This window comes from Anser anser (assembly GCF_964211835.1).
Source record: "Anser anser genome assembly, chromosome: 2".
Taxonomy (NCBI): Eukaryota; Metazoa; Chordata; class Aves; order Anseriformes; family Anatidae; genus Anser; species Anser anser.
The window spans coordinates 65,253,987-65,279,890 of record NC_139721.1 but is presented as its reverse complement, the minus strand read 5'-3'; the positions used below and the strand labels follow the sequence as shown (position 1 = coordinate 65,279,890).

At 37.9% G+C, this 25,904-nt stretch overlaps 1 protein-coding gene across 6 annotated transcripts in view; it reads left to right on the top strand.

Moving 5' to 3' along the window:
* The window catches only part of GABBR2 (gamma-aminobutyric acid type B receptor subunit 2), a 475,356-nt gene that overhangs the window by 430,843 nt on the left and 18,609 nt on the right, over positions 1 to 25,904 (top strand). For 5 of the 6 annotated variants that reach the window (XM_083824026.1, XM_083824027.1, XM_083824029.1 and 2 more), the window contains 3 exons: positions 4,655 to 4,765; positions 17,789 to 18,013; positions 24,943 to 25,125. In XM_083824026.1, the coding sequence (XP_083680152.1) occupies positions 4,655 to 4,765; positions 17,789 to 18,013; positions 24,943 to 25,125 (519 nt within the window). Of the gene's footprint in view, positions 1 to 4,654; positions 4,766 to 17,788; positions 18,014 to 20,013; positions 20,133 to 24,942; positions 25,126 to 25,904 lie in introns of those variants that run through there. The other variant, XM_083824031.1, reaches the window with a different exon arrangement.

The window sequence follows — 25,904 nt, the reverse complement described above, 5'->3', positions numbered from 1 at the left end:
TTTTGACGGTGTGACAAAAGAGTATGATCCCGTATTTTCCTATATGATGGGAACTGCACAGTTTATTTTAAACCTAGTAAACAGAAGCTGGAACTATTTACCTTATGTTTCATATCCATCTTCAGAAAGGCTGAGGCCCAATGTTCTAATTTTCTTACTGATGAAACTACAGCTGTAGAAAAGAAAAAATATACTGGAAATCTGCAACGTATTTTCTTAGAAAGCTTGGTGAGATCCTCCACCCCATGAGTTGTGCTATGCTGCAGCACCAGAACTGTGTAAATAAGGTTTATCTGCTATCCTTGCAACATGATCTGGCGATATGTCCGCCTAGAAGTGCCCTCAGAAGGTCAAGAATTTTTGGGTACTGTGTGGTGGCACAGTGTGAAAGGAAACCTTTTCACTGGATGAAATGCCTCAAGGAGTACAGACCCTTTCTCCTTTTAAGTCTTATGAGACTCCCTTAAGTCCTATAGAGAAAAACTGGCATTAAAGATTCAAAATCTGTCAATAATATATTTGTCGTCATACAAATATCTTCCCATTTTGCAGGTTCTGTTCCAAATGGATTTTGGCTAGTACAATAGCCCCTACAGTGAAAAATAAATAGTAGTTCTAGATGAAAAAGGGAGACATAGACAGTCTTTATATAGATCAACTAACATCATGCCTAGGTGGTACAGGTGCCTCAGGGTGGTTTGCCCTTTCTTTCCACACCTCAACCCAAGACAAGGAGAGCTGGCCACCACACCACTGACGTTTCTGCCATTGAAACTGCACTTTCACTTGATTCTCATTGTGACTGTTTTTTTTCGTTTGTTTGTTTGATTGACTGATTGATTGATTTTGATGTGGTATGGAAATATGCGAGGCACTCAGCAGTTTCTGTCATTGCCCCTGCCCTGGTCTCTTGCAAATTTTCCTGCTGTTTCCAGATGGTTTTAATCTTTACTCCTCCATCTGGCAGTAACCACTTAAGTCCTTTCTCACCTATCATGAAGAAGATCTGCCAGACCACCAACAGACTGAAGAGCAAAGAAAATAAAAAGGCAACCAAACTACAGAGGTGACAAGTAACAATTTGAACATGCATGGAAAGCCTTTATAATCGTTTTGTAGGTTTATCTGTTCACTGGCTTGAGTTGCTCCCTAGACCTAGCAGATCCAATGTAAAACAAGCATTTTACTGGAAATGATACACAACTCCTGTATGAAGTGAACGGATTAAACTGTTTATGTTCAACTGCTGAAAACATTCCAGAAATTGATGTCAATGTCAGAAACCTTATTAGGTTTCAGAGGAGGTAGGAAAGCTTCAGTCTAATCATAAGATAGGAGGTCTTCAGGCTTTTGAGAATGACATCTGAAGGGCATTTAGATTGTTTTCTATAAAAGGAAAGGGCAAATTTCCAGTACATATATAATCACTGGTAGCATTTATGTTGTCATCCTCTCTAAAGCAGTAAAAAAGTGCACAAATGGCGGATGATTAGAGAGGTCAGTGAAGTGCTCCATTCAGCTGTAATTGTGGAGTTTTTAAAAATTCTTTTGACATCAGAAAATATCATGTTTTTTTAACTCAGCTTTTTGCTATGATTAGTTAATTCATGTAAAATCAGTAAAGAAACAGAATGGCAAATTAAAAGCAGTAAACCAGGAATGTCATTTTGCACTAGTGATAAGTAATCAGCAAAATAAGTTCACTCTAGAATTACTGCTACCTTCCAACACTTAACTCCAAATGCACAAATGCTCAACAAAATTTGTTTAATATGCTACCACCTTGCAGATCTGGAAAGAAGTGCTGTCCTGTGCACAAAACTGCTGATGCTGCAGACAGTATTCTCCGTTTTCCTGCTCCCTCTGGAGCACTTCACAAGACTTTCTTATCTCACATGGAAGATGTGGATACACTGCATTATTTAATCAACATTTTTTAAGTTATCATGGCCTTGTAAAATCTGGCTATCTTCCTATTAGGGAAATGATGTGAATCCGTTCTCTCTAATAGGATTTCAAAACAAGTTGTGTTTTCCAGTTCATCATTTTTCTGCCTGAGTTTTTCAGTTTTGAGTAATGAATGGACATATGCTTTACAATTTTGAAGCAAATTTGCATTAGAGAATAACTACATAGTAGAAATAAAAAGGTTATCTGCAACTGACCAAACAGGAGTTCAACATTTCAGTAATACTTTTCAAAATAAGGAATAATTCCAATTACTTGTACTTGGTTAAAAGTGGTGGGATGCTTCAGTCAAAGCATGAGGGGAGGTTTCAATCCAAGAACAAGGGAAACAAAGCACTGCACCCAGTGGAAGCTTACATTGTTTGTAAACCTCTTCATAAAAGTATGAAACTGGAAATACGCGATAGAAAGAATGCAGAGCTGGGGAACTGAAGGGACAGTCCTGTGGCAACTCCGCAGTGTGAAGAAAAAGTCATTCTGATGACCATGATTCACCTTAAATTTTATGTAATTTCCATAATTCCAGACCATGAGGATTGGCATACTGTAACATAAAGATTAAAAACAACAACAACAAAAAAACTAAAACTTTATATTAATCTCAGGCATAATTTAGAATTTCAGAAAAAAATGTGTCTGTAATGCAGTCCTGTTCACATGTAAATTACATATTTAGAGCTATATTTGATCAACTTATCACGCAGACTTCTTTTCATAGTAGTCAAAAATGATGTTGAACATAGGAGGTTGTAACAGAAATTTTAGGACTGGACTTTTATCATTGATCAAGGAGAATTGGGTAGCTGTACTGATCCCTAGACCAACATTTGTAGCATCCAAAATGTTGTACTGCTACTTCATGTTGTCACTCATTTGAGTTCTGTGGTCAATGATTATCTGCTTTCCATCAGCAGCTGTCAGGGTGGAGCTCTCAGGGACAGTAAATATTGCCTTCCTGATTTCTATTTTATTTTAGGAGATATTTTTTACAAAGATCTTTATTCTTGTGTTCAGGGTTTCTACAGAAGTCCAGAATAAGAATTGGTTTTAAATGTTATTGTGTTGCCTACTGCAGGATTTGCAAGGAAAGTTACAAATCCTGGGACTGTGCAGTGCACAGCACAAGGCTGTTTGTTCTTCTTTTATCCCCATGTCTATCTCTTTATTTGTTACATTTTTATTTATTTATTTTTACACTATATGAGTCCAGGAACAATGCCTCACATCCAAAAAGTTTGATGGAGGAAACAACTGAGCATTAATATTGTTACCACTAAAATCTATAGCAAAATTCACACTAGCATCAAAAGCAGCAAGCATAAGCTCTAGCAAATTACTTAGACCTCTCTAAAGTCCTTCACCTACAATTCTGTGTTTCAGTTGGTGGAAATGTGATTTTTTCCTTAGCTTATGTAATAATCATTATTCTCCTGCATGAGACATTTTACTCACGTTTTTTGTCACAAAGGGAAATTGCAGAGCCTACAGGGACAACCAGGTACAGAAAGTTATGTTGGGTAGACCTGTGCGGTATCAAGAGTTGGACTTGATGATCCTTAAGGGTCCCTTCCAACTCAGGATATTCTATGATTCTATGATTCTATGTTTGGGTTGATCTCACTTTAGCTGAAGATCAGATCCAGTGTTTCAAAGCAGAAAGCAAAAATAGCTTTCAGGATTTCAGAGTATTCTGTAAAGCAACACTGAATAACAGCACACACAGCTCTGAATAGCCAAAAGGAACATTCTCTGGTACCTAACAAAAACAGCATCTCTTAGAAACACATATAAGAAGCACCTTGTGTTCTTAAATGATGTACACCATTAAAAAGCAGTTTCACCATAACCTAGTCCATACCCTAATTGTAGGCAGCATAGTATCTAGTACCTGTTTGCTCTTTGTGCCGTTTGATTTACTATTATTATTTTATTATTTGTTTGTTTGTTTGGGGGTGTTTGTTTTTTGTTTTTGATTTAAAAAATGAGAGGTTCTTGCAGGTTTCTCTGAGCATTAACTATAACTTCTCCCTCATTCAAACAGTCGTGGGAGTCTGCAAGTCCTTTTGATTCTGTGCTTTTATACACTCTGCTTTCAACAATGCTACAAAACTTCCAGCCATATTAAATTTTGCACAGGTTTGCTCCAGTTTTTTGATGATTTATACTCCCTTCTAAGCTACTGCTGCAGTTTCCATAGTAAATGGTCTTTGATTTAGCTCATAGTTATCATTGAGAAAACATCTAAAACACAGCAGTGTTTCATACATTGTTTATCAGCCATTTGCCAGTGACACAAGAACTGCAGGTGAAAGGAAGGATGACTTCAAGTACATTTATTTTCATGGCTGTATATTCAAGCTTTCTGCCTTGTAAAAAAAATAAAAAATCCTAAAGCTGATAAATGTGACTGACACTGTTAAAGAGAGTGATTTCAGACATTTTCTTTCTGTTTTGCAATAAAGGTGACCTCATCCACTGGTAACTATCATGCAGTTGTTTCCTCTGATCTTTGCTTTTTACTACATTCCTTTGCAGGTTCTTGGGACTGCAGCCATCACAGGTTTCTTTTAAGTTGTTAATGCGTATCCTACACATCCTCAGTCTACTGAGAATAGACTTAACTACCTTTGAATCTGTGAATAGAGATGAAATCTGAATTCAAATATTTCAACCTTTATTTTTATAGCCGGACCCTGCGGGCAGAGACATCTCCATCCGACCGATCCTGGAGCACTGCGAGAACACGCACATGACAATTTGGCTTGGGATTGTCTATGCATATAAAGGGCTGCTGATGGTAAGCATAGTTTGTTCTGCATAATTCTGCTTTCAAGCTGCTATTTACTGGTAGGCATGAATGGAATTATATTTGCTTTCCTGATGGCTGAGAGTGAGTTAAAACTTTCTTGAATGCATCTTTCGTAATTGGGCCTCCTCTGAAGTTTATTAAGTGGTAATATGTGGATATAAGAATACATAAAACTAATAGAACACTAATAGCTTTAAAACTGAATGCTATAAATACACCACAAACCAAGAAATTAAATAGTGAAAAGATGGGTCTATGAATGAGACGACTTAGTAAACTCAGCAGGCTGATCATCTGAATTCCTTTACGTTCTCCAAAAGGGTGGGGCTAGCTTATTCTAAAAGTTTGCCTCTGAGTTGGAAATGTCCTTCAGGAATTGTCACAGGATATGTGAGATGAATTTGAAGTCAGAGTCAAAATAGCCCTGTTTTCACTGAGACCCATCTCTAAGAAAAAAAAAAAAAAAAAAAAAAAAAAACAAAAGTTTTGTTAATAAAAATGAAATTCAAGAACCAGCAATCTCAAACCTTGATAGATTTTAAAAAAAAAAAAAAAGTAAAAGTGACCATTCATGATTAAAAGCTCCTGAGAACCTAAGCCTGAAGGCTTTTAAAATATCTGATTTTTGACAGCACTGACCAGCTGAACACCTACCTTGAGCTAAGCCCCATCTGGATCCTAAGACTAGATAAACATTTGCTTACACTGCCTGAAGGGTTCAATCTGTTCTGTGCATTTGTAGCATGCCTGCTCACTGGGACACCCATGCAAGACTGGGTCAGCTGCTGCCACTCAGCACTGCTGGTGCTGCTGCCTTTGGGAAGCCAGGGAGAGCAAGATGCTAGTGCCTGGAAAGCACATCTCACTGCTCTACAGCAAATGGCTGCTCTACCAGGCTGCAGGGTCCTGCTTGTTTTCACACTGCTTTTTGCAGGCTGAAAGATCTTTAAATACGCAACACAAAGTTCACAGGAAGGGACGAGAGCTTTTTCTATTTATTCCAAACACTCAGTTGCTTTGTGGTCATGCTGGTCTGCTGGGGGGTATCTTCAGGCAGAGAAGGGGGTTGCACTGAGCCCCTCCACTTCCTCGGCTCTGATCCTGGAGCTACTCACCAGAAGAAAGCCTTCCTACCTTCCCATTTAAAAATTAAATACAAAAATATGACTAGCTGTAGACGCCTATTTTTAGGAGGGTGTCCAAGCAGGCTGTGAAACCAAGAGTTATAGGACATACATGATCACCCCACAGGGATCAGGATTTAGGAGACATTCCACATCTCAGCATTTCTTACTGGGTAGCTGAATGTAGCTCTGGATTCATGGCAACCACAGCATGCAGGACGGCATCAAGAGACCTTTGGTTTGAGGGCAAGACTGCCAGAAGTTAGGAGCGGTGACACTGACCAGCACTGAGGCCACAGTTTGACAGTAAGATAGCTAACTAAGATGTCAGCTTTAGTACCCAATTGCTGACAAGGTATTTAACCTTATCGTCTCTTTTCTAGCATATTCCTTGATTACTATTTGGATGTATTTGTCAGTAAATTTCTCCTCTTAGAGTATTTTTCCCTTTAAATACTTAATTTTGCAAGAGTTTTTTAGGTAATATGTTAAAAAGAATAACTGGTTTTCCATACTTTTACTGCTTTCCAACCTCTTTGTACAGAAATTTCAAACAGTTCATTTCACATTTTCCCAGGTAGAAGTTGTCAGTGTTCCCTATACAATGGCTAAAGACATTTTTTCCCTGCTGTTCTGTTCAAAAAGCAACATGTAAATAAGTTTGTTTTGTATAGGGCAGTGTAAATGAACAAATGAAATTAAAATCCATTAAATAAAACACTGCAGGGTTATTTAATTTTTTTTTTTTGTAAAAATAACTTTAGTAATATTTTCAATGAAAAATGCCATTTGTTAGTAGAGACAGGAAAAATAATGTTAAATATTTTTAAAAAATTAAAAAGAGGTAATTTTCTTTGAAATGTTTATTTGTATTAAGTTTGTTCTGGACAGTAGTTAAACTGCACTGGTTCTCACTGGATCATTGCACTAGATTGGTTTGTCGTCATGTCATTTTACTGTATTCTACAAGATATGTGACTCAGTTTGTTTAAGTTTGCAAATGCCATTTGGTATTAGTCATTATAATTATTTCAGGCACACAGTGTTTCATAACCACCAGTGAAATATATACTTTTATTATTCCAATGCCATTTATCACATAAATCTCTATATATGAAAAAGAAAGGCACTGTAATGAATTGATCAAATAATTGCTATGGTGTCCCACTCTTCTGTAATGCATACAACTGTGTTATATCAGGAGAACAGGATTGATACTTTTAATCTCATCACCATGTTTCAGACTTTTTTACACCAGATATAGCTTCCTTTTGGAATAGTAAAACAAAACAAAACAAAGCAAAACAAAACAAAATCAAAACCAAAACAAACAAATAACAGAACTTCTCACATTACTGTATTATTTTATAATGCTTTATCTAATATGAATCTCAGCAGTTTGTAATAATAAGATATTTATTTATTTATTTATTCACATACTTTATAGTAAGAGCTAGTATTGGCAACTACAGCACAGTGCAATATTTAAGGTAAAATGACTTATTGATTTCCTTGGGCCAAAATTATGTATGGTGAATTCTTGTCTCAAATTGAGAAAACAGAAATTAAGTTAACCTAGAAAAGTACTTTTCCACTATGGTTTGAACATATAGACAAACACTGTTCATGCTTGTGACCTAAATGCACTAATACAGTAAATAAATCATTCAGGATAGGGCAGAGCAGAGAAGGGCAGGATAGGGCAGGGGAGGCAGGGCAAGGGAAGACAAAGGAAGCCATTAGTTGCCAGGAGGAACAAGTTTCTTCTGTATGAAAGTAAGCAAGCATTAGAAATCAGATTCATAGTTCTTCAATTTCCTTTAAAGTCATGCTTACTAACTGCATGAAAGCCTCTCAGTTTTTGGCTTCAAATTCTTCAGGACGGGTGACCAGAGGATAATAGAAAGATGACAACCCTGAATCTTGCCTTTGTCATTGCATTAGTCTTTTTAGTGACCTTGGCCAACCCCCATCCTGTACTGGATGCAGTTTTTTCACATCTCAGGTTCAGCTCCTAAAAGGCTACGTGCAGGCTCAAGGCCCCTCTGTGATTACATGGCGACCATCAGTTGCAGCATGTCTAATTTTAATTTCTGATGGTGTAGACACAGTTGAAAACTACCTTTATTTTGCATATTCCAAAGGATGATAGAAATCACATCATCTCGATCTTGCCAGTGCTGCATTACTCGCATTGTTCTGGGCAGTATGAATTTATTTTCCAATCTCAGAAAGAACAATACCAGATTATGGATGGATTAGACTCCTCTAGGGTACTTTGTATATTAATCATAGACACTGGATTTGTCTACAGTTTGATTCCCCTCTTTCTGCTAATGCATTTAATTATCATTAGATTTAAGGTGTTCATATGTTGGAAGTTTAATTTTTTGCTGATGTAATATCACATATTACTGAGAAACACAATCTCAAGGTCAAGGTATATTTTCAACTTGGCCATTGCTGTGCATATCAAATCCTACTTTTGCCATGTAAACATTAACATATTTTTTAGAGCTGTAACTATTATTACTGACCACTTCTGATACACAGTTTTTAATGTATGGTCCTTAGTTTACCTTGCTAAGGACAAAAATATCATGGTGGAGAAATGAAAAACTGATGCATATACATGATGGGACTTGGTAGAGGTCACTAAGAGGACTGATAAGAACAAGAAGTCAAATTCCTTCTCGTGATTCACATTCCAGTGTTCTGTTTTGGTCACTATGGTTGACACGTTGCACAGCATGACTCTGTAATTGATTTATGATGCTAAAAAAACTATTAATTCAACTAAAATATATCTTTGTGATAAATATTCAATCTTAATTTCAAGTTTGAAAGAATCCCTGTACTTCCTGAGGATCTCTAATCAATAGGCAGAATTTTGTCTAGCTCTGGCTAAACAAATCTTGGTGGGTCCTGCTTATCTATTATCCCTCTTTCTATAAAATAACCTGATATGTTTATTGCTAAACAAACTACCCTGAGTGTGGCCAAATTTCTGTGACTTTTCTAAAAATCTTACTGTGTTATGAAAATGACATCTATTAATTGTTTACCCTTCTCCACCTTTGCTTCCTCTGTATCATTCTTAGCAATTCTGTTATAGTCTACTTCAAGTCAGAAGTAAATGTGGGATAGCATTAGGTTAGGAGTTTTTGTAAACCTATCCATTTTCATTGCCTTCTCATTCATACATGTCTAGATCTATCACTTAGATTTCAATCAGTTTAAATTTGTTATATGGATTTTTTTACATATTATTTTAAAATCACCATACTATATTAAAACAAACACTACTGATAAATCCAAGCAAGCTGCATAAATCTGACTATCTTTGTTAAGTCTTACAATCTCACTGAAAAACTAGTAGCATGTTGAATTATAAGGCTTTTTTTTTTTTCAATTTATTGCCTGAGTTCAGGTATCAGCCATTTCATTAATTTGTTTAAGATATAAATTACAGCAATGGCTCTGTAATCGCTGAAGTTGTTCCATTTTCTCTTTTCCCATACAACCCCTTTATATCTTAAGTGGAGCTTTGCCAGAATTCCAATAAATATCAACAATTAAGTCCAGCAGTCCAGAGAGTTTCTAAATCAATTCCTAAAGCTACTGCCTGCAAACTACCAGGTATCTCTGATGACAACAGCTAGTCTTGACAGTGTGTTCAAGAGCTCTCTAACTGCTGCAATATACTGGGTTTCACTGTTTTGGCAAGACATGGATGCATTGTTCCATCTCTTTATAAATATAGGACAAAAATATTAATGAAGAATATCTTATCATGCATCTTTACTATTGAATTTGTCAACTTCCAAGGAATGAATCAGTCAGGAATCTTTTTTTTCTCACACCTGTTAAAGAAATGTTAATTAATACTCTTAATGCTGTTAGCCATTCATCTTCTATTATGAATTTAACTTTGTATACACTTTTGTAGTGTATAAAAATACACTATTTCCATTTTAGAACCTTAATTCATAATCGCTAGGATGAATTTCCTCTTTTTAAGTTTTGATACATTCTGTCTATTCTTCTGCCAATTTTATTGCTTGTTTGTTCCAAATTCCACAACAACCAAAACATTTTTTAAGCTGAGGAAAGCTTTTTTACATTTATGAAGTTTAGGGCAGGCAGTTTACAGCACATACCCAAGCATCTTTCTGTTGCTGTTTGTAAACATTCCGCTCACTTCCCCTGTTCCCCCTCTTTCTCAGCTACCCTTCCTTCACTTTGATAGTTAATAGAGCAATCTATTCATATTATTTTTCTAATGGTTCCACACATTTGGGAGTAGATTTGCAAGAAGTCATTAATATCATGTTTTAGAGTTTAGGCTGCAGTGTCCAGTTGCACAGTCAGCACCTCGTGCTCCTGCACTGGGGGGATGGAGCATCTCACTGTCGCATCAGGTGCTTTAAACCCTCACTGTACATCTAGCCTATGAACACTGCAGCTGTGATTTGCAATCTGCACTGCTCATTTTTTCTGTTTTTACTCTTTTTTTTTTCTGTATTCACTCAGTATAGATTGGATATAAAGATATATTTATTTATTTATTTTCTCTATGAGGAAAATCAAGCAGTGGAGCAGGTTACACAGAGAGGTTGATCAGTCTCCACCCTTTACTATTTTTATCACCAGGCTGGATAATGTCATGGTCAGCCTGGTCTGGTCTCCTAGCTGAGCCTGCTTTTTGAGCAGAAAGTTGCACTTGATGACTTAAAGCCAGGTTGGATGGGGCTTTGGGCAACCTCGTCTGGTAGGTGACGTCCCTGCCCATGGCAGGGGTTGGAACTGGGTGGTCTTTAAGGTCCCTTCCAACCCAGACCATTCTGTGATTCTGTGATTCTATTTCCTGAAGTCCCTCCCAGTCTTACGGTTCTATATGAATAATTTGTATATTCTTAATTAATCTCCTCATCAAATTAATACATGTTCTGTGGAGAAAAAAAATATATAAATGAATAGTCTCAAAACTCTGTGAAAATTCCTAATTATATCTCAAAACATCTGTAACTTTTAACACATTTGCTTGCATTCTTTATTAATTCTCTTCATGATCAAAAAGAGTACTCAGGAGAAGGGACTGCTTCCTCAGTTAAACTGCATGGTTTCAACTCATTTATGGCATGTTTAACATCAACACATCTGTCCCATCTTATAAGCATTAGAGAGGAAGGTAGTTAAGTTTTACGGTGGAGGAAGGTAGTTTATAGTGGTACCAGAGATTTTTATATATCTTTAATTAAACATTGACAGTATTTTAGTGTCCTAAACATAAGTTACCATATGGTTTCATAGGATAATTTTTCCCTACTGTGACCATAAAGAAATTTCAAATTTGTTTTTGAAATACTGCAGATATTGCATATTCCCTTATGTGTCTCTTTGCATCACTTTTATAGAACAGAAATAGATTTAAATTGTAACACACCCTTGTTTTTATCAGAGATGTTTGATCATTTAAAAGTGTGATTGTGGTGATCTTTTGCCAGAGACCATATAAAGCTATTCCAAATGGATATTTGCTAATAACTGTTACTATAATGTGTTTCATGACTAAGTAGAGTTTACATGGAGGAAAATCAAATAACACCAGAACAGAAAGAAGGCAGAAGATGTTATTAACCTGTTTATTTGAAAGGTTGGAACATAAAATGAAAATTTTTATCTGGATGCATGTTAGCGTCCACAGCTTTGTGCAGCTGCTGTTCCACCTTGGTCTGTGCAGGACCCTACTAAATGACCTGCAGCTTGAGGGACTTTACCGTGACCTTTAAGGAAAAAGCTCTTCAGCTGAATAGCTGAATATCTCCTCTTGCAATTCAAAAAGTGTTTAGCTGTTGTCTTAATGCTCAGTAGAAATATTAAGCTTCCCTTTAGTACTTTCTATCTAGAGCAGCTCTGTGAAAACGAATTTGTAAAAAAAAAATAAAATAAATGCTGACTCCTACCTGATCAGGGGAGTGCATGGTGTTTTAAAGTCAGATTGTGCTGTGTAGGTAGGAGACCTGTAAGGGTGTAGTTTGTTGTTCAGTTTGCCAACTTGACTTGGTGTGCTGGCAAATAGGAAAAAAAGATAGATCACTCTTCTATAAATTTTCCTGAAAACTGCTCTGTATTCTTCATTGCCTGATTCTCCAGTAAAAAACTTAAAATGCTTTTTTTTCAGTTTTGAAAATTCTCATTGGAAAAATATGCAGCCATTTCACTGAAATGCTTATGTCTGTGATGATGTAAATTGAATGAACATGAATCTGGAAACCCACAACTCCAACTTTACGATTACTTCAGACTGAGAGATGTCCAGAGTCCAGAACTGCCTTTATTTCAAGGGGCAGCGGGAGGGGAAATCTCCCAGCACCCTAGCTGGATATAAAAATAGCTGTAAGATCTTTGAAGTAAAAGCTTGCTTTTATGTGGCACAGCAGAGCTATGATCCGCAACTGAGCTCAGTAAGTGCTACTACGATACAGTAATTAGCTGCAAAGCTGCAGACTAATCCAATATATTATCTTTCCAAAACCATAACCTCTAGTTATTGGCAAGCATGATTGTGATTTTCTCTGATTTTCTCTGTTATTTCTCTGCTTTTATCTGATATCCTTGCTATAATTTTCCTTCTTCATCTTCACCCTTGTTCAGAGTATAAGCAAACATGACTTTGAAATGAAACATATAGGCAAACTGGTTTATGGTAAGTACAGGGCAAGAAGGAAGACAGGAAGAGAAGTAATCTCCTGCCTGTCATCTGCCAGTCTATGTAGTCCAATAGCAAATTAGACTTTTGATTGTATTAATGTATGCTGTGGATCAGTAAGCAATCATCAATGTGTTTAGCAGTAATTCTCTTGAACAAGATTTAACATGAACTAGCTAGTCAGGTTCTTAAAACAGTGCTAAATGTTTTCCCATACTTCAGCTACAAACACTTTTACTCTATTCCCTGCTATCACTATTTAGTTGGTAAAAGATAATTAAAAATTAAAGTTTGCCTGTTAAAATCTATGAACACAACTACCATAGTCTCCATAGTCCTGTTATTCCTTTAAGACTTCAGTATATGAAGTGACCGAAATTCCATCATTATTTACAGTGGTATAATTCCATTTTCTTTGGACACTGTTTTCCCCAAATTTATACAACAGTCCTCTCACTGCCTTTTTAGGTACACTGACAACACAGCCTAAAAACCACCATGTCGACTGCTGCAAAGGTAATGATCTCAATCAATGTGGTGCCAAATCGAAGCTGCGTACCCACAAACAAACGAATCTTTCCTGTACGGCCCATACCTTCAGAAAAAGCTCAGAACAACATTTTATGACATTTTCTACATCAACGAGATGTGTATTTAGTAGACCAAAATGGGAAAAGGCATTTTTTAAAAGTTAATGACTCTAACGATGCAGTAAGCCTTTCTAGTTGCATTCTCAACGTATCTTTGGTTGAGATACCCAAAGGGACTTAAATTAGACAATTAGGCTCAATAGTAGACTATTGTGCTGCTTAACCTTTAGATAACTGCTTTCTATAGGAGAATCCATTGCCCTGAGTTGTTCAAACTCCTTCTGTGATGCACAGGATCCATCAGGAGCCTCAGGAAGGGATTTTTAACTGTCAGCCAGGAGCTGCCTAAGCTAGCTGGTATAAAACAGTGGGGACAGATGTGTCCTGTCCCTCTGTGAATCTTGCACATTAGCACTACTAACAGCTGCCTCCCTTCATCCCGGTGTGTTTATGCACGCCTTCTCTAAAGACAGTTTAATCAAAATCCTCAGCAGAGATTAGAGCTAACATCCCACGCAAGTGCCCAAGTAATTAAGACAGCCAGTCTCTCATTACATAAAATCTGACAACTCTGAAAAAAAAAAAAAAAAAAAAGAAAAAAAAAGTTTGAGAGCTCCTTCTGAAAACAACCTCTAATCTGGGGTTAGGGAGCACATTTCAGCCAAAATTAAGAACGGTGCCGTGGTGTCCAAGCAATGTACTGATCATCACCAGCATCATTGTCTTGAGCGAAGATGGCTGATGCTGCGTTTTGTGCGGAGGCCAAGCTGGCAGATGTGCTCTGAGAAGCCTTACCAGCTTGAGCCCTCCAGGAGCAATAGGAGAAGAAGCAGCTGCTTTGCTAATCCCAGCAGGCTTTAAATATCAAATAGTCCTTAAATTCCTCAGCAATCTCAAGACTTAGGTGCCCCCAAGCATAATGAGGAGGTTGATTTATATAGCTGGGGAAGATTAATGTTTAAAGTTTAGATACCAGGAGCAGAGAGCAGCTGAACTGGGCTGCTGAGAGGCTGTGTTTTTAACTGGAGCTCATACATTTCATATTCAAAACTATATCGGAGAACTATAGAAATCTGGACCTTTCACTGACAATGTGCATCCCATTCCTTAACAAAGACATTTTAGGGAGTTTCAGGCTTTTTGAAGTCAAAAAAGTGAATCTTTCTGCAGATTGATTGAGCCTCACGAAGGGAGAACATGAGAAGGGCAAATGGAGGGAAAATGAAGTGTCATGTTCTCTCTGGAAGGCTCTGTCTCAGAGGAGGAATCTCATCAGCTCTGTGGAGCCCTTCAAACTCCTAACAGGCAAACAAGGAGCATCTTTGTGATCACCACTGTCCTGGCAGCAGGCTGTGGAAAAATCTCTGTTTTTATCCATGTATGAGTCTCAAAGATGAGCTGTGACTTTTAGAAAAGCACAGTTCTGTTCCTGAGGCAAATATTTTATCCAAAATGCCAATAAAAATTAAAAACAATGCTCTCAAATTTATAGTGCATCATTCAGAGGAAACCCACTTGCTGCAAGAGCCTCTTTCTTTCTTTAGTTATCAAGTAAATAAAAATCTTCCTTTCAGCTGGAAGATACTTAACCATTTTCCATGCTGTTTTTAATTATAAATGAGAATGGGTCAAACCTTAACACCCACAACACTGTTCAAATGATCTTTTTCCATTATAATTGATATTTTAGATAGCTTTCTAACTGCCTTAGCTATAAATTCATGCCCATTATTTGTAATAAGTGCTGGCCTCATTTAAGTATGTTGGCTGTGTTCCCAGAATAATGCTTTTGGAAAAGAGTCTGTTCATACTGGAAGAAGTGGGGGGAGAGCAAGGGATGACCCACAACCCTAAAAATCTCATTAATGATTGTAGCAGAAAACAGAAATTCTGCCAAGTATACACTGGCCCATAAACATTGTCACTATGGTTAGAGGCGTCTGGGTTAGAACTAAAATAGTTACTCAGGGTTTCATCCCTTTTAAACATATTATAGACACACACAGACCAATGTCGTTCCTATCCCTCAAAAAGCTCAGCCCAGTCCAGCCTGTTTGTCAATTCAGACACTGACGAAGCATAAATCTGCAACACAGCTGAGCTGCACAGCAGCAAGAGTGCAGGGAATGCAGAATAGTCGTCTGCTGATTTGGTGGAATCTCTGGGAGGGATACGTTTGTAGCCTGAGAAAAAGGCATTGCCAGTGTTGGTCCCCAGTGCAACCAGGTCAATACAGTTGACAATTTGCTTTTGTAAAACAAAAGCCTGTAGAGAAGTCTGTAGGTTTTCTGCTCCATTTGTGCACAGTGCCAGACTCAAAATTTGGAGAAATAGTGCCTACATCCTTCCTTATTAGAAGCTTCACTTTGGTTACCTGATGGGATCTAGAAAATCCATTAGGGGATGAGCTGCTGCTCAAGGCTACCCAGCTCAATACACAGCTTCCCCGCCTAAGTCCTAACAAAAGGACTCTGAGACACCTCTATCCTCCAGGTGCCATCTATATTTACCTTGACCCCTCAAGAGCAGGTGTGGACTTTGGTCCTACAAGAGGAGATGGGTAAAACAAAAGAGGTAGTCCTATGGCAAGGAGCCAAGGACTCGGAGAATACCATATTCTGCAGGAGCATGAGGGGAGGGAAAGGTGGGAATGGTGCCAAAGAAGGTTTCAATAAGGATTTCAAAGGCAACTGCTGCTGCTGTTGCTGCTGGAGGGCCACCTCTTTCTACAAGTGTTGACTCAGGTTGTGGCAGTGACAGTAGCAGTGGAAAGTGGATGAGCAAGAGGCTTGCCTGCACTATAAAGGCAGTACTTCCAGCCTGCCACACTCTATAGGCTGAGACTAGATGCATAATCTGCCAGAGCATTTCAGCCAGGTCTTCTCAGGAATATGTGGCATGGTGACATGTGCTGTAGGCAAGAGAGTTAAATAAACTATCAGTAAACCTCAGTGATGGGAGGACAAGGGTGGCAGTTCAGCAGTAAGTCCAGGATTGAAGAGTCTGGGTAAGGAGGTAGGTGGCTGCAGCCTGCTACTTTCTGTGGGAGTGCAAAGCAGATGAGTCACAAACAGTTGGGTTTGTTACTGTTGTTAGCCGAGTTTAAAAAAAAAAAAAAAAGCATATTATGAAGGAAACGTGCAATTATTAATGTCTGGTCATTACCAGAGTTGAAACATGTAAGGGCAAAACTGAGTTTGCAAAGCAAACATAAATCTGTCAATTCCTAACTCTCCTGTGCTTGTCTTTCCAATCAGACAATGTTCTTCTAGTCCAGGTTATTTGCCTTTGAAATTTTAAAAGGTTGTTGTTTTTTTGTTTTTTTTTTTTTTTTCCCCCACAGGTAAAAAGCAGATGTTAAGTTTTTACTAGGCAACTGTAATTAATCCCCAAGAGGCATCATCACAGACCTCTACTTTTCTGGATTACCACATGGGTTGCAGTTGTTTAAGATAAAAGATTATCCCTGTGAAATAGCAGTGGATAAATGTGGTGGTCTAGAAGTGTAGCAAAATCAGTGGGAGTGCATCTTTTTTACTTTTCCCTTCCTGTTTGTCTATTCACTGTTGTCAGAAAAAGCTAAATAATAGAGGCACCATGTCTTGGGTCTTGGTGATGGTTCCTCTCTCTGTCCTTCCCTTCCTTCTGACACCATCTGCTCTTTACTGTTCTTCCCAGGGCACCATACACATTTACTGGGCTTTGCATAGGCTGTAGGCTGGGCTACCTATTTACAATGCCTTGACTTCATTTATGACTTTCCTGTGTTGCCAGAATTTCCCTGAGAAACACAACTGAAAGAAAATAATCTTTTGCAGTCATTCATGTTGTAGAAAAATACAATTAACTTTCAAGAGATGGAGAAGATCTCCTTATACTAAAGACTTTACCCTGCTTATTTTCAAAGGCATATTGCAAATAAAAATGGGGCTAGAACTTTAAAATATGCCAAAGAAATAAGCAAATAAAAAATTGCCACCAGAATGCTTTATGCCAGAAATCTTCAGACAACTTCAATTGAAAGGCCATTACCAATCCCACTACAATAAAAGACATTATATTTGCAGTCTGAGCAACTACGGTGACACTTTATATATTGGATATTCATCTGTTGTGGGACACATCTTGGCACTGCTGCTTATTAATGTAGGTGATATACAATGAATAACTGGATTGATAAGAGTATACTGAAAACAGCTGCTAACAATAGCTAAAAGAATAACATGTCTTAGATCTTTACTGGAATCCTTGAAAATAAACAGGAAGAACTATCTTCAAAAATAACAAAAAGTATAAAATGAAAATGTCCATAACATTTAGAGAAATTTGTTCCCATCACTACTACTACTACCACTACTTCCAAGTTTCACATTTTTCTTGTGAAAGCAGGAATCTGTCCTGCTGAGCAAAATAAATCAAAAAGGTAATTAGATATCATATAAAAGGTAGGTGTATATCTCTGTACTGTAATATTGCCTATATTTATCAAGTTAGAAAACATATCAGTTAAATTATTTTTTTTTCCTGGATGTTAACCAATTCTTCTTATAATTGTCATCTTTTTTTTTTTCCTCTACCATTTCAGTTATTCGGCTGTTTCTTAGCCTGGGAGACACGAAATGTCAGCATTCCTGCTTTGAACGATAGCAAATACATCGGAATGAGTGTATACAACGTGGGCATAATGTGCATAATTGGTGCTGCTGTTTCATTCCTTACTCGGGACCAACCCAACGTGCAGTTCTGTATCGTTGCTTTAGTCATAATATTCTGCAGCACCATTACTCTCTGCCTTGTGTTTGTACCTAAGGTAGGTGAATTTGTTTAGCATGGGTCTGGATTTTTTTTTCTTCTGTTTTATAATTGTGATTTAATATGTAAAAGTTCGTTACCTTTTCCAGCACACAGGATGTGTGAATTCTAAGCCAAGCCTGTCTATAATCTCTTATCTCTGTATTCTGAGATGAAGAACAAAGCTTCGTGAGATTTTAGAGAAAGTGGAAAATAAAAAGTTACAGCAATATGAAGACATGCATTTCAAATGGCTACACCTTTCCCGAATGTGTGACTGGGAAAACAAAGGTTGCTTTCTGTAGTTTCAGTGGAATAGAAACTTTTTGGAGAGGTTGCTTTGTGGAGATTCAGGAGGGACAGGTCCAGTTGTCTATTCTGCCACATGTTTCTTATGTGCCCTAAGCAAGTTAATCTGGACATTTTCTTCAATTCTTACAAAACAGTAAGACCTTTGGAGTTAATGGCATGTTGTAAGGTTAACTATGCTGAAACCTCTAAGGGTATACAAGTAAGGTAGTAAAATATGATTTATCAGCACTTCAGAAAAACAAACAAACTAACAAAAAAACCATCTGTACATACATTGCAGATGCCAACACTAAAGATATTTTTAATAACCAATATTTTAGAGGACTAAGTGAGGCATGAACTTTAAGGCATATATTCTCATCTCTTTTTGCTCCTTTTGGCTCCGAGGATATGTGTATTACATGTTGTTAGAAGAACTAAGATACCCACAGAGTGCTGGAACTTGGTCATTTTACTTCAGAATTAAGCTTTAGACACAAGTATAAGAGACCTTGAATGAAGAGAAAGCTGATTTCTACATAAGATTGCCTTAGCTAAAACAAAAGTTCTTGAGAATGCATGTGATATTTTGTGGAAAAATATATAATTGTGGTCATTTTAAATGACTTGCATAAACCTAGCATATCACCCCAAATCAGATGTATATGCAGTTGGACGTCTGGAACATTTGCAAGGCAAGATGCACAATGCAGGTCCATGTACCTCTAGAATCTCAGTTTTTAAGCTTTTCAGTTGAGTAGTGATAAAATATTTGTGAATGAATTGAGCAAATTATAGTGAGCACGTGTTGGTGTTAACTGGCATCCCTAGTGATGGTTCTAGGAGGGAGAATTTATCTCAATGTGTTCCCTCTGAGAGAAATAAGGGACACAGACAAGCAACAGAAGCTGACTTCCGATATGCAGCAAAGCAGAGCAATTCATTCTCTAGGACTGTTTTTACAACCCGGATGTTTTTATAAGTTTTGCAATTCACTTCTTAAAAATTAAAAGCTGCACAGACATAAATAGTCATATTCTTCTTCTGGATCCTAAGGAAAAATCACAACTTCTAAAATCTTTCTAAAAAAAATCTTTCTAAAATCTTTTCTAAAAAACTTTCTAAAAATCACAACTTCTTCCTAAATTAAGGAAAATTCACAAACACAGCAAGAATGGTATATAAAATACTGCAAGATTTAAATGTGTGAGCTGTATGAAAATGCATATTAAAGCTCTGCTGCCATATTAAAGCTCTACATCCATAGAATTTCAGAAGTCTCTTCAAAGAGAAAATATTATTAATGCTGTGACATGCTCTTCTGACCCTTTGCTTTCATGCTCCTTTGCCCATCCTTCTATTCTGCTGCTGCAGGCTCTGAAATGACTTTTCTGTTTCCTCTTTTAACCCCTTCATTTGCTCTTCTTTTAACCCGCAACTACCCTGCCTTCATTTTTCCTCTCAGTTCTCTCTACTCAAAATGCAAACATGAACCCTAGCCTCCTAGCAAAAAGTATTTTATCCCACTCCATGTATTCTCAGGTTTCCAAATGCTTAGCTATTTTGCATCATAAATGGTCGTTGGGTAAGGTACATAAAAAAAGGTCAAAGTAGGAGCCGGAATGCAGCACCTCCCATGTCCATATGAGTACTTCCACAGCTGGACAGTTTTTCTTCTCACAAGTATATATTTTGCCCTACATTTCTTCTTGCTGTGCTTTGCCACAGTTGCAGCAGGACAGCTGGCAAGCACTCTCTCCTGCAACCTTCTCCAGCTTAGATTTCATGATTGCCTGCCTGGACCCCACGGAATATTAGATCCAGGAACAACCAGGTGGTACATTTAGGTAAGAATTCAGTGTGAGACAGGCACCAAATCTCTCCCCTAACTGTAATCAATTGTAATTATAATTAATAGTTGTAATCAATTAGTACAGTTTTGGTGACATAGGAAGACTGTTGATTAAATTCTAAAGCCTGTGGCTCATCAAGAACAGGAGAAGATACTGAAGACTTGGAAGCTTGCACTTTTTTATTTAAATAACCATGGTCAGACAAATGCAAACAATAAACTATGCTTTTGGGCCACGTGAGTACTTCTGTTTCTCTCCAATACAAAGTAAAACACATTCTTTTTAACTAATCCTCAGCTGTCTCTAGGTCCTACAGTGATAGAATTCTTTTTTTTTTTTTTCTCCACAATCTCTTTATGGATCTGAACAGGCAAATACTCAATTATGTAGGCAAACTAGAGAAAGAAACATGACATTTTTCCATTACTACCTGTCAGTTCTATTAGTCCTATTTACGTATACTGTGGCAATTACAGTACTGCTCCAGTTAAAGGCCCACCTCTTCCTCTGCCATTTTGTTAAGCACCAGGTACCTAAGAAAAACGTGAGGAAAATCTCATAGTAGAATTAGATCAGGGAAAAATTGTTCATTCCTCTCTCCATTTAAAGGTGTCCTTAAATACAAATGTTGATATCCATTTATACTGCACCCTACTTACAATAACCATGGATGTTCTTGTTATCAAATAAAAAAAAATAATAATAATTCAATCATTTTTAAAAATACTATATATTTCTGGGTACAATAATATCTTGTAGAAACAATCTGTAAAATTCCAGAAAATATTATGTATATTTTTCCTATTGGAAATTAACTATTATGCCTAATTATCTTTTTAATGGAGAAGAGGGATGTAATATTTTTCAACACAACTACACAACCCCAACACAACACAACCACAAGCTTCTTTAAGAGAAGCAATCCTAAAACGTATTTTCTCTTCATGAAGTAATTTTCCCATGTTTATCCATATCTATTAAACTTCCTTGTCCTCATATTTTTTCTGCTCCATCCTTTTTGAAATAGAACATTATGTTCACTTGTAGTCATCCACTGAGTGCATACCATCCTCCACTGCAATGGCATAACATGTTAATTCACATCCAGTTTCCAGTAGAGCAGCAAGGCAAAATCAGTTCCAGGGATCAGGAATAAAACACTATTTTTGTGTATTGATAACATTTTTTGTCTATTTGGTATTGACTCTTTGTAGATATCAAGCTTTGACTCTTTGTAGAAATTGGAACCACATAGATGCAAGGCAAAAAAAAACCTCACAAGTTCCACTGATTTTCTGGTCAGAAAAAAACAAATGCTCATCTAACTTCATGCCTTGTACACTGTGAAACAATATCACCCACGGACTTCTCCATCAAATCTACATTATGTGAATGAATTCATTACAGCATACATCCTTGTGGCAAAACATCCCTTCTTTAGCTATAAACTCCAAAATAAAGCTGAGTCAACTAATGGAAAGTTATACTTCTGTCTTATATTCAGTTTGAACTTAGACCACATCAAATTGCAGAGCTTTTATCTTGTAACACTCTTTTGCCTAATAATTTAAGAAGCCTTGTAATTACTGTTCTTCACCTTTAACTTCAATTTAATAGAGTTTTTGGGCTGGGAGTTAGATACACCAGTCATTATAACCAGCCTAATTAGAATCATAGAACTGGGGGAAGGGAGAGACTGGGAGCTCTAGGAAAATTCAGACAGAGCAAGTTGCTCAAGGCCTTGACCAGTTGGGTCTTGAATAACTCCAGAGAAGGATACTCCCCAACCTCTCTGAGCACCTATTCCATTGTTTGACCACCCTCACAGTAAAGTTTCTTCTGATGTTTAAGTGAAATAACCTGTTTTTCAGTTAGTGGTTTCTGTCCTTTCATTTACTCTTTGTTATTGTGCGTTACACACATTAATAAAATCTCCCTTGAGCCTTGCCATCTCAAGGCTAAACAACCCTCTGCTTGTATCATAGAGACTCCAATCCCTTCAGCATCTTTGTGGCTCTTCACTGGGCTTTATTCACCATGCCTGTACCCCTCTTGTACTGGGGAGCCCAGATTTGGACGCTGTGCTGTAGGTGTGCTCTCACCAGAGTACAGAGAAAGGATCACCTCCATTGTCCCAGGGTACTGCTGGCCACCTTTGCCACAAGAGCACACTGGTGGCTCATGTTCCACTTGGTGTCCACCATAATCCTCAGAGCCTTTTTTGCAAAGCTGCTTTCCAGCTGGTGTGCCCCCAGGCTTCAGGAATAGGAGTGGAGTTTCTTCCTCTCCAGGTGTAGGACTTAGCATTTCCCTGTGCTCAGTTTCAGGAGATCCCTGTCAGCCCTGTTCTCCAGCCTCTTGACGTACCACCGAATGACAGTGTAACCATATGCGGTATCTACTATTCCTTTGCTGATCATCTGCAAACTTGCCAAGGGTGTGCTCTGTCCCATCATCTAGGTCATTAATAATGTGTTATGTGGTAGGCATCCTAGTATGAACCCTGGGGTACAGCAATAGTGACTGGCTTTCACGATCCTTTGAGCCTGGAAGGTTAACAAATTTTCAGTGCACCTCACAGTCCACATACCTAGTCCCTACTTCAACAGTTTGTCTGTGAGGATGTTATGGGAGATGGTTTGGAAACCCTTGCATACGTCAAGAAACATATCTCTCTCCCCTTATCTACCAGCCCTGTCATCTCACTTAAGAAAGCTATCAGATTGATCAGGCAGGATTTCCCCTTCATAAATCAGATGACTGCTTCCAATCACATTTTTGTTCTTAATATGTTTGGAAAAGGATCCCAGGGCGATGCGCTACACCACCTTTCATAGACTGAGGTAAAGGTGACTGGCCAGTAGTTCCCCAAATCTTCCTTCTCAACTTTCTTGAACACAGGTGGGATATTTCCTTTCTCCCAGTGCTCAGGAACCTCTCCTGGTCAGCATCACCTTCCAAAGATAATTGAGAGTGGCCTCATGGCAACATCAGCACTGTCAGTCCTTGAGAATGCACCTTGTCAGGCTGCATGAATTTATGTTCAGTTAGCTGGGGGATCTCAGGTGTTTGGGATTCCTGAAAGCAAGTATTATCAGTAAAGGCTGAGGTGAAGCAGGTACTGAGTACCTGAGCCTTCTCCATGTCCTTTATCACCTAAAGAAATGCAATTTATTGTCTTCAAACACAGTTCACCATCCCAATCTGCAGGTTTGTCTGTAAATCCATGTCAGGGAAGAAGTACTTTGGTGCCTGGTCAGTCATAGAATCACAGAATCATCTAGGTTGGAAGAGACCTCCAGGATCACCGAGTCCAACCTCTGACCTAACACTAACAAGTCCTCCACTAAACCATATCACTAAGCTCTACATCTAAATGTCTTTTAAAGACCTCCAGGGATGGTGACTCCACCACTTCCCCGGGCAGCCTATTCCAGTGCCTAACAACCCTTTCAGTAAAGAAGTTCTTCCTAATATCCAACCTAAACCTCCCCTGGCGCAACTTTAGCCCATTCCCCCTTGTCCTGTCACCAGGCACATGGGAGAACAGACCAACCCCCACCTCGCTACAGCCTCCTTTAATGTACCTATAGAGTGCAATAAGGTCGCCCCTGAGCCTCCTCTTTTCCAGACTGAACAATCCCAGCTCCCTCAGCCACTCCTTGTAAGACTTATTCTCCAGACCCCTCACCAGCTTCGTTGCCCTTCTCTGGACTTGCTCAAGCACCTCGATGTCCTTCTTGTAGCAAGGGGCCCAAAATGTCATGTCTCTCTCTGTCAGAAGCTAGGTCTTTACCTCGTGCCACCACAGCTGCAGAACAGCCACGCTTAGAGAAGGTCAAGGTGAACCAGTTACAAAATACAGCTATGCCACAAAGTCTGACGGCACTGTGCTTACAAAATAACTCCCCCCTTCTGTCTTTTCAAGCGACTCAACAGCTTCGGATTTATGATACCATAACTATGTTCTCAGGACAGGGAGCTCCTTCAGCTGCGTCAGTATACAAATATATATGTATGACGCTTGACAAGTAATCGCAAATTCTGTGCTCTCCAGAGTACTCCAAGAATCTCTCTCCCCCTTGCCAAACAGCTAGTAGTTTTTTCTCCTCATGTCAAGGCGATATTTTCACATTGTCACTGAGTGTTAAATCTTAAACATATTTAATTTAAACAAATATAAGAAAGTTTAACCTTTTTTTTTTTTTTTTAAGTGGCTTAACATATTTGAACAGATTTGTTTTATTTTGGGTCCCTAAAACCTAATTAAGTTTCTGTTATCTCCAGAGTGCAACCTCCCAAGGGTTCTTTCTGTTAATACTCCTACTTCATGCCTTTCTCTGCTTGAGTGTTACTTGTAACAGTAGGAAAGAAGAAATTTCATGTGACATTGTGTTTGGGGAGTGAAGGGCTTGGTGGGTTGCGTTGGTTTTTTTTTCCTTGAAGAAAGAATATATCCTTTGAAAGTATAAAGATGTCGATGAAAGAGAAATAGATGTTTGATGAAATATTAAAATATATCTTTAATGTAATTAAAATCCAATTTAATATATTTTAAATGGGTTTTTCCTAATTTTTGGAACAGTTCCTTTTGCAAAAACATTTTGATCCAAACTATTCTGTAAAGTTATTCAGAAATTGCCTTAAGTACTACATATGGCAAGCAAAGCTCACTTTCCAGAATTTTGTACTTGAAAGTCAGAAAGGAACTGTTGGTTTACCTTTGAATATTTGGGGATACAAAAGGAAGAACTGCAAAAATAAAACCATCTACAGGATTTCTTAAAGCTTTTAAACCTTTCAGCTCATCACACTGAGAACAAATCCAGATGCAGCCACACAGAACAGAAGATTTCAGTTTACTCAAAACCAAAAGAAAGAAGACTCAAAAACATCAACATCAGTCACCAGCGTCAATCAGGCCAGCACATCTCGGCTAGAAGGATTGCAGTCAGAGAACCACCGCTTGAGAATGAAAATTACAGAGGTATTGTTTATTTTATCCGTACTGCCTAAGCAATTTATTTTCAATTGTGTATGCAATTCTGAAGTCTGCTTAAATGTTGACTACTTTTTAGAGGAAAAAATTGGTGTAGGCCCTTAGCAAAATATTGAAATAATAGGAAACAGATGATTTATATGAATAGCTAATTAATACAGTGAATACTTAGCAGATGTGATGAATTTAGATTGTGCCTTAGCAAATTAAAGTGAAACTTCCTCTATTCCTTTGTATCAGGCAAATCACCCTGCTGCTTCACATGGCCATGCTGAGCACCATACAGCAATAGCTGTAGAAGGGCAACTTTTCCATGCAAGTGTAACAGAGACCTGCAACCCCAAGGGCAGTTAAGAGCTGTCTTTGTTTCTGTTTGTGGTTGAGTTCAGAGACTTCTGTTGCTGTTATTTCTTGACCTCTCTGAGAATTCACTCAAAAATTTGCTAGACAGGTCTTCCATCTGCCTATGAAACAGTATTACATATTTCGTAAAGTAGAAAGGACCTTTATGATTGTGTAAGCTGACCTTTTACAGAACAAAGGCCATGAAGTTTTTTTAGTCTGTACTGAGGAGGACTAAGCACATAAAATACATGAATCCTATCCGAGCTATAACATGGGTATTTTCCATTATGTCCATCCTTGCTCAGGAGACAGGCTTCAAACAATGGCCAATCAACTCTGAAGACTGCCCATTTTGTGAGACAAAATATCCATAATCTTATAAAAATTATTATTTTCTTGCCTATATTGTGAACTATTGTTAT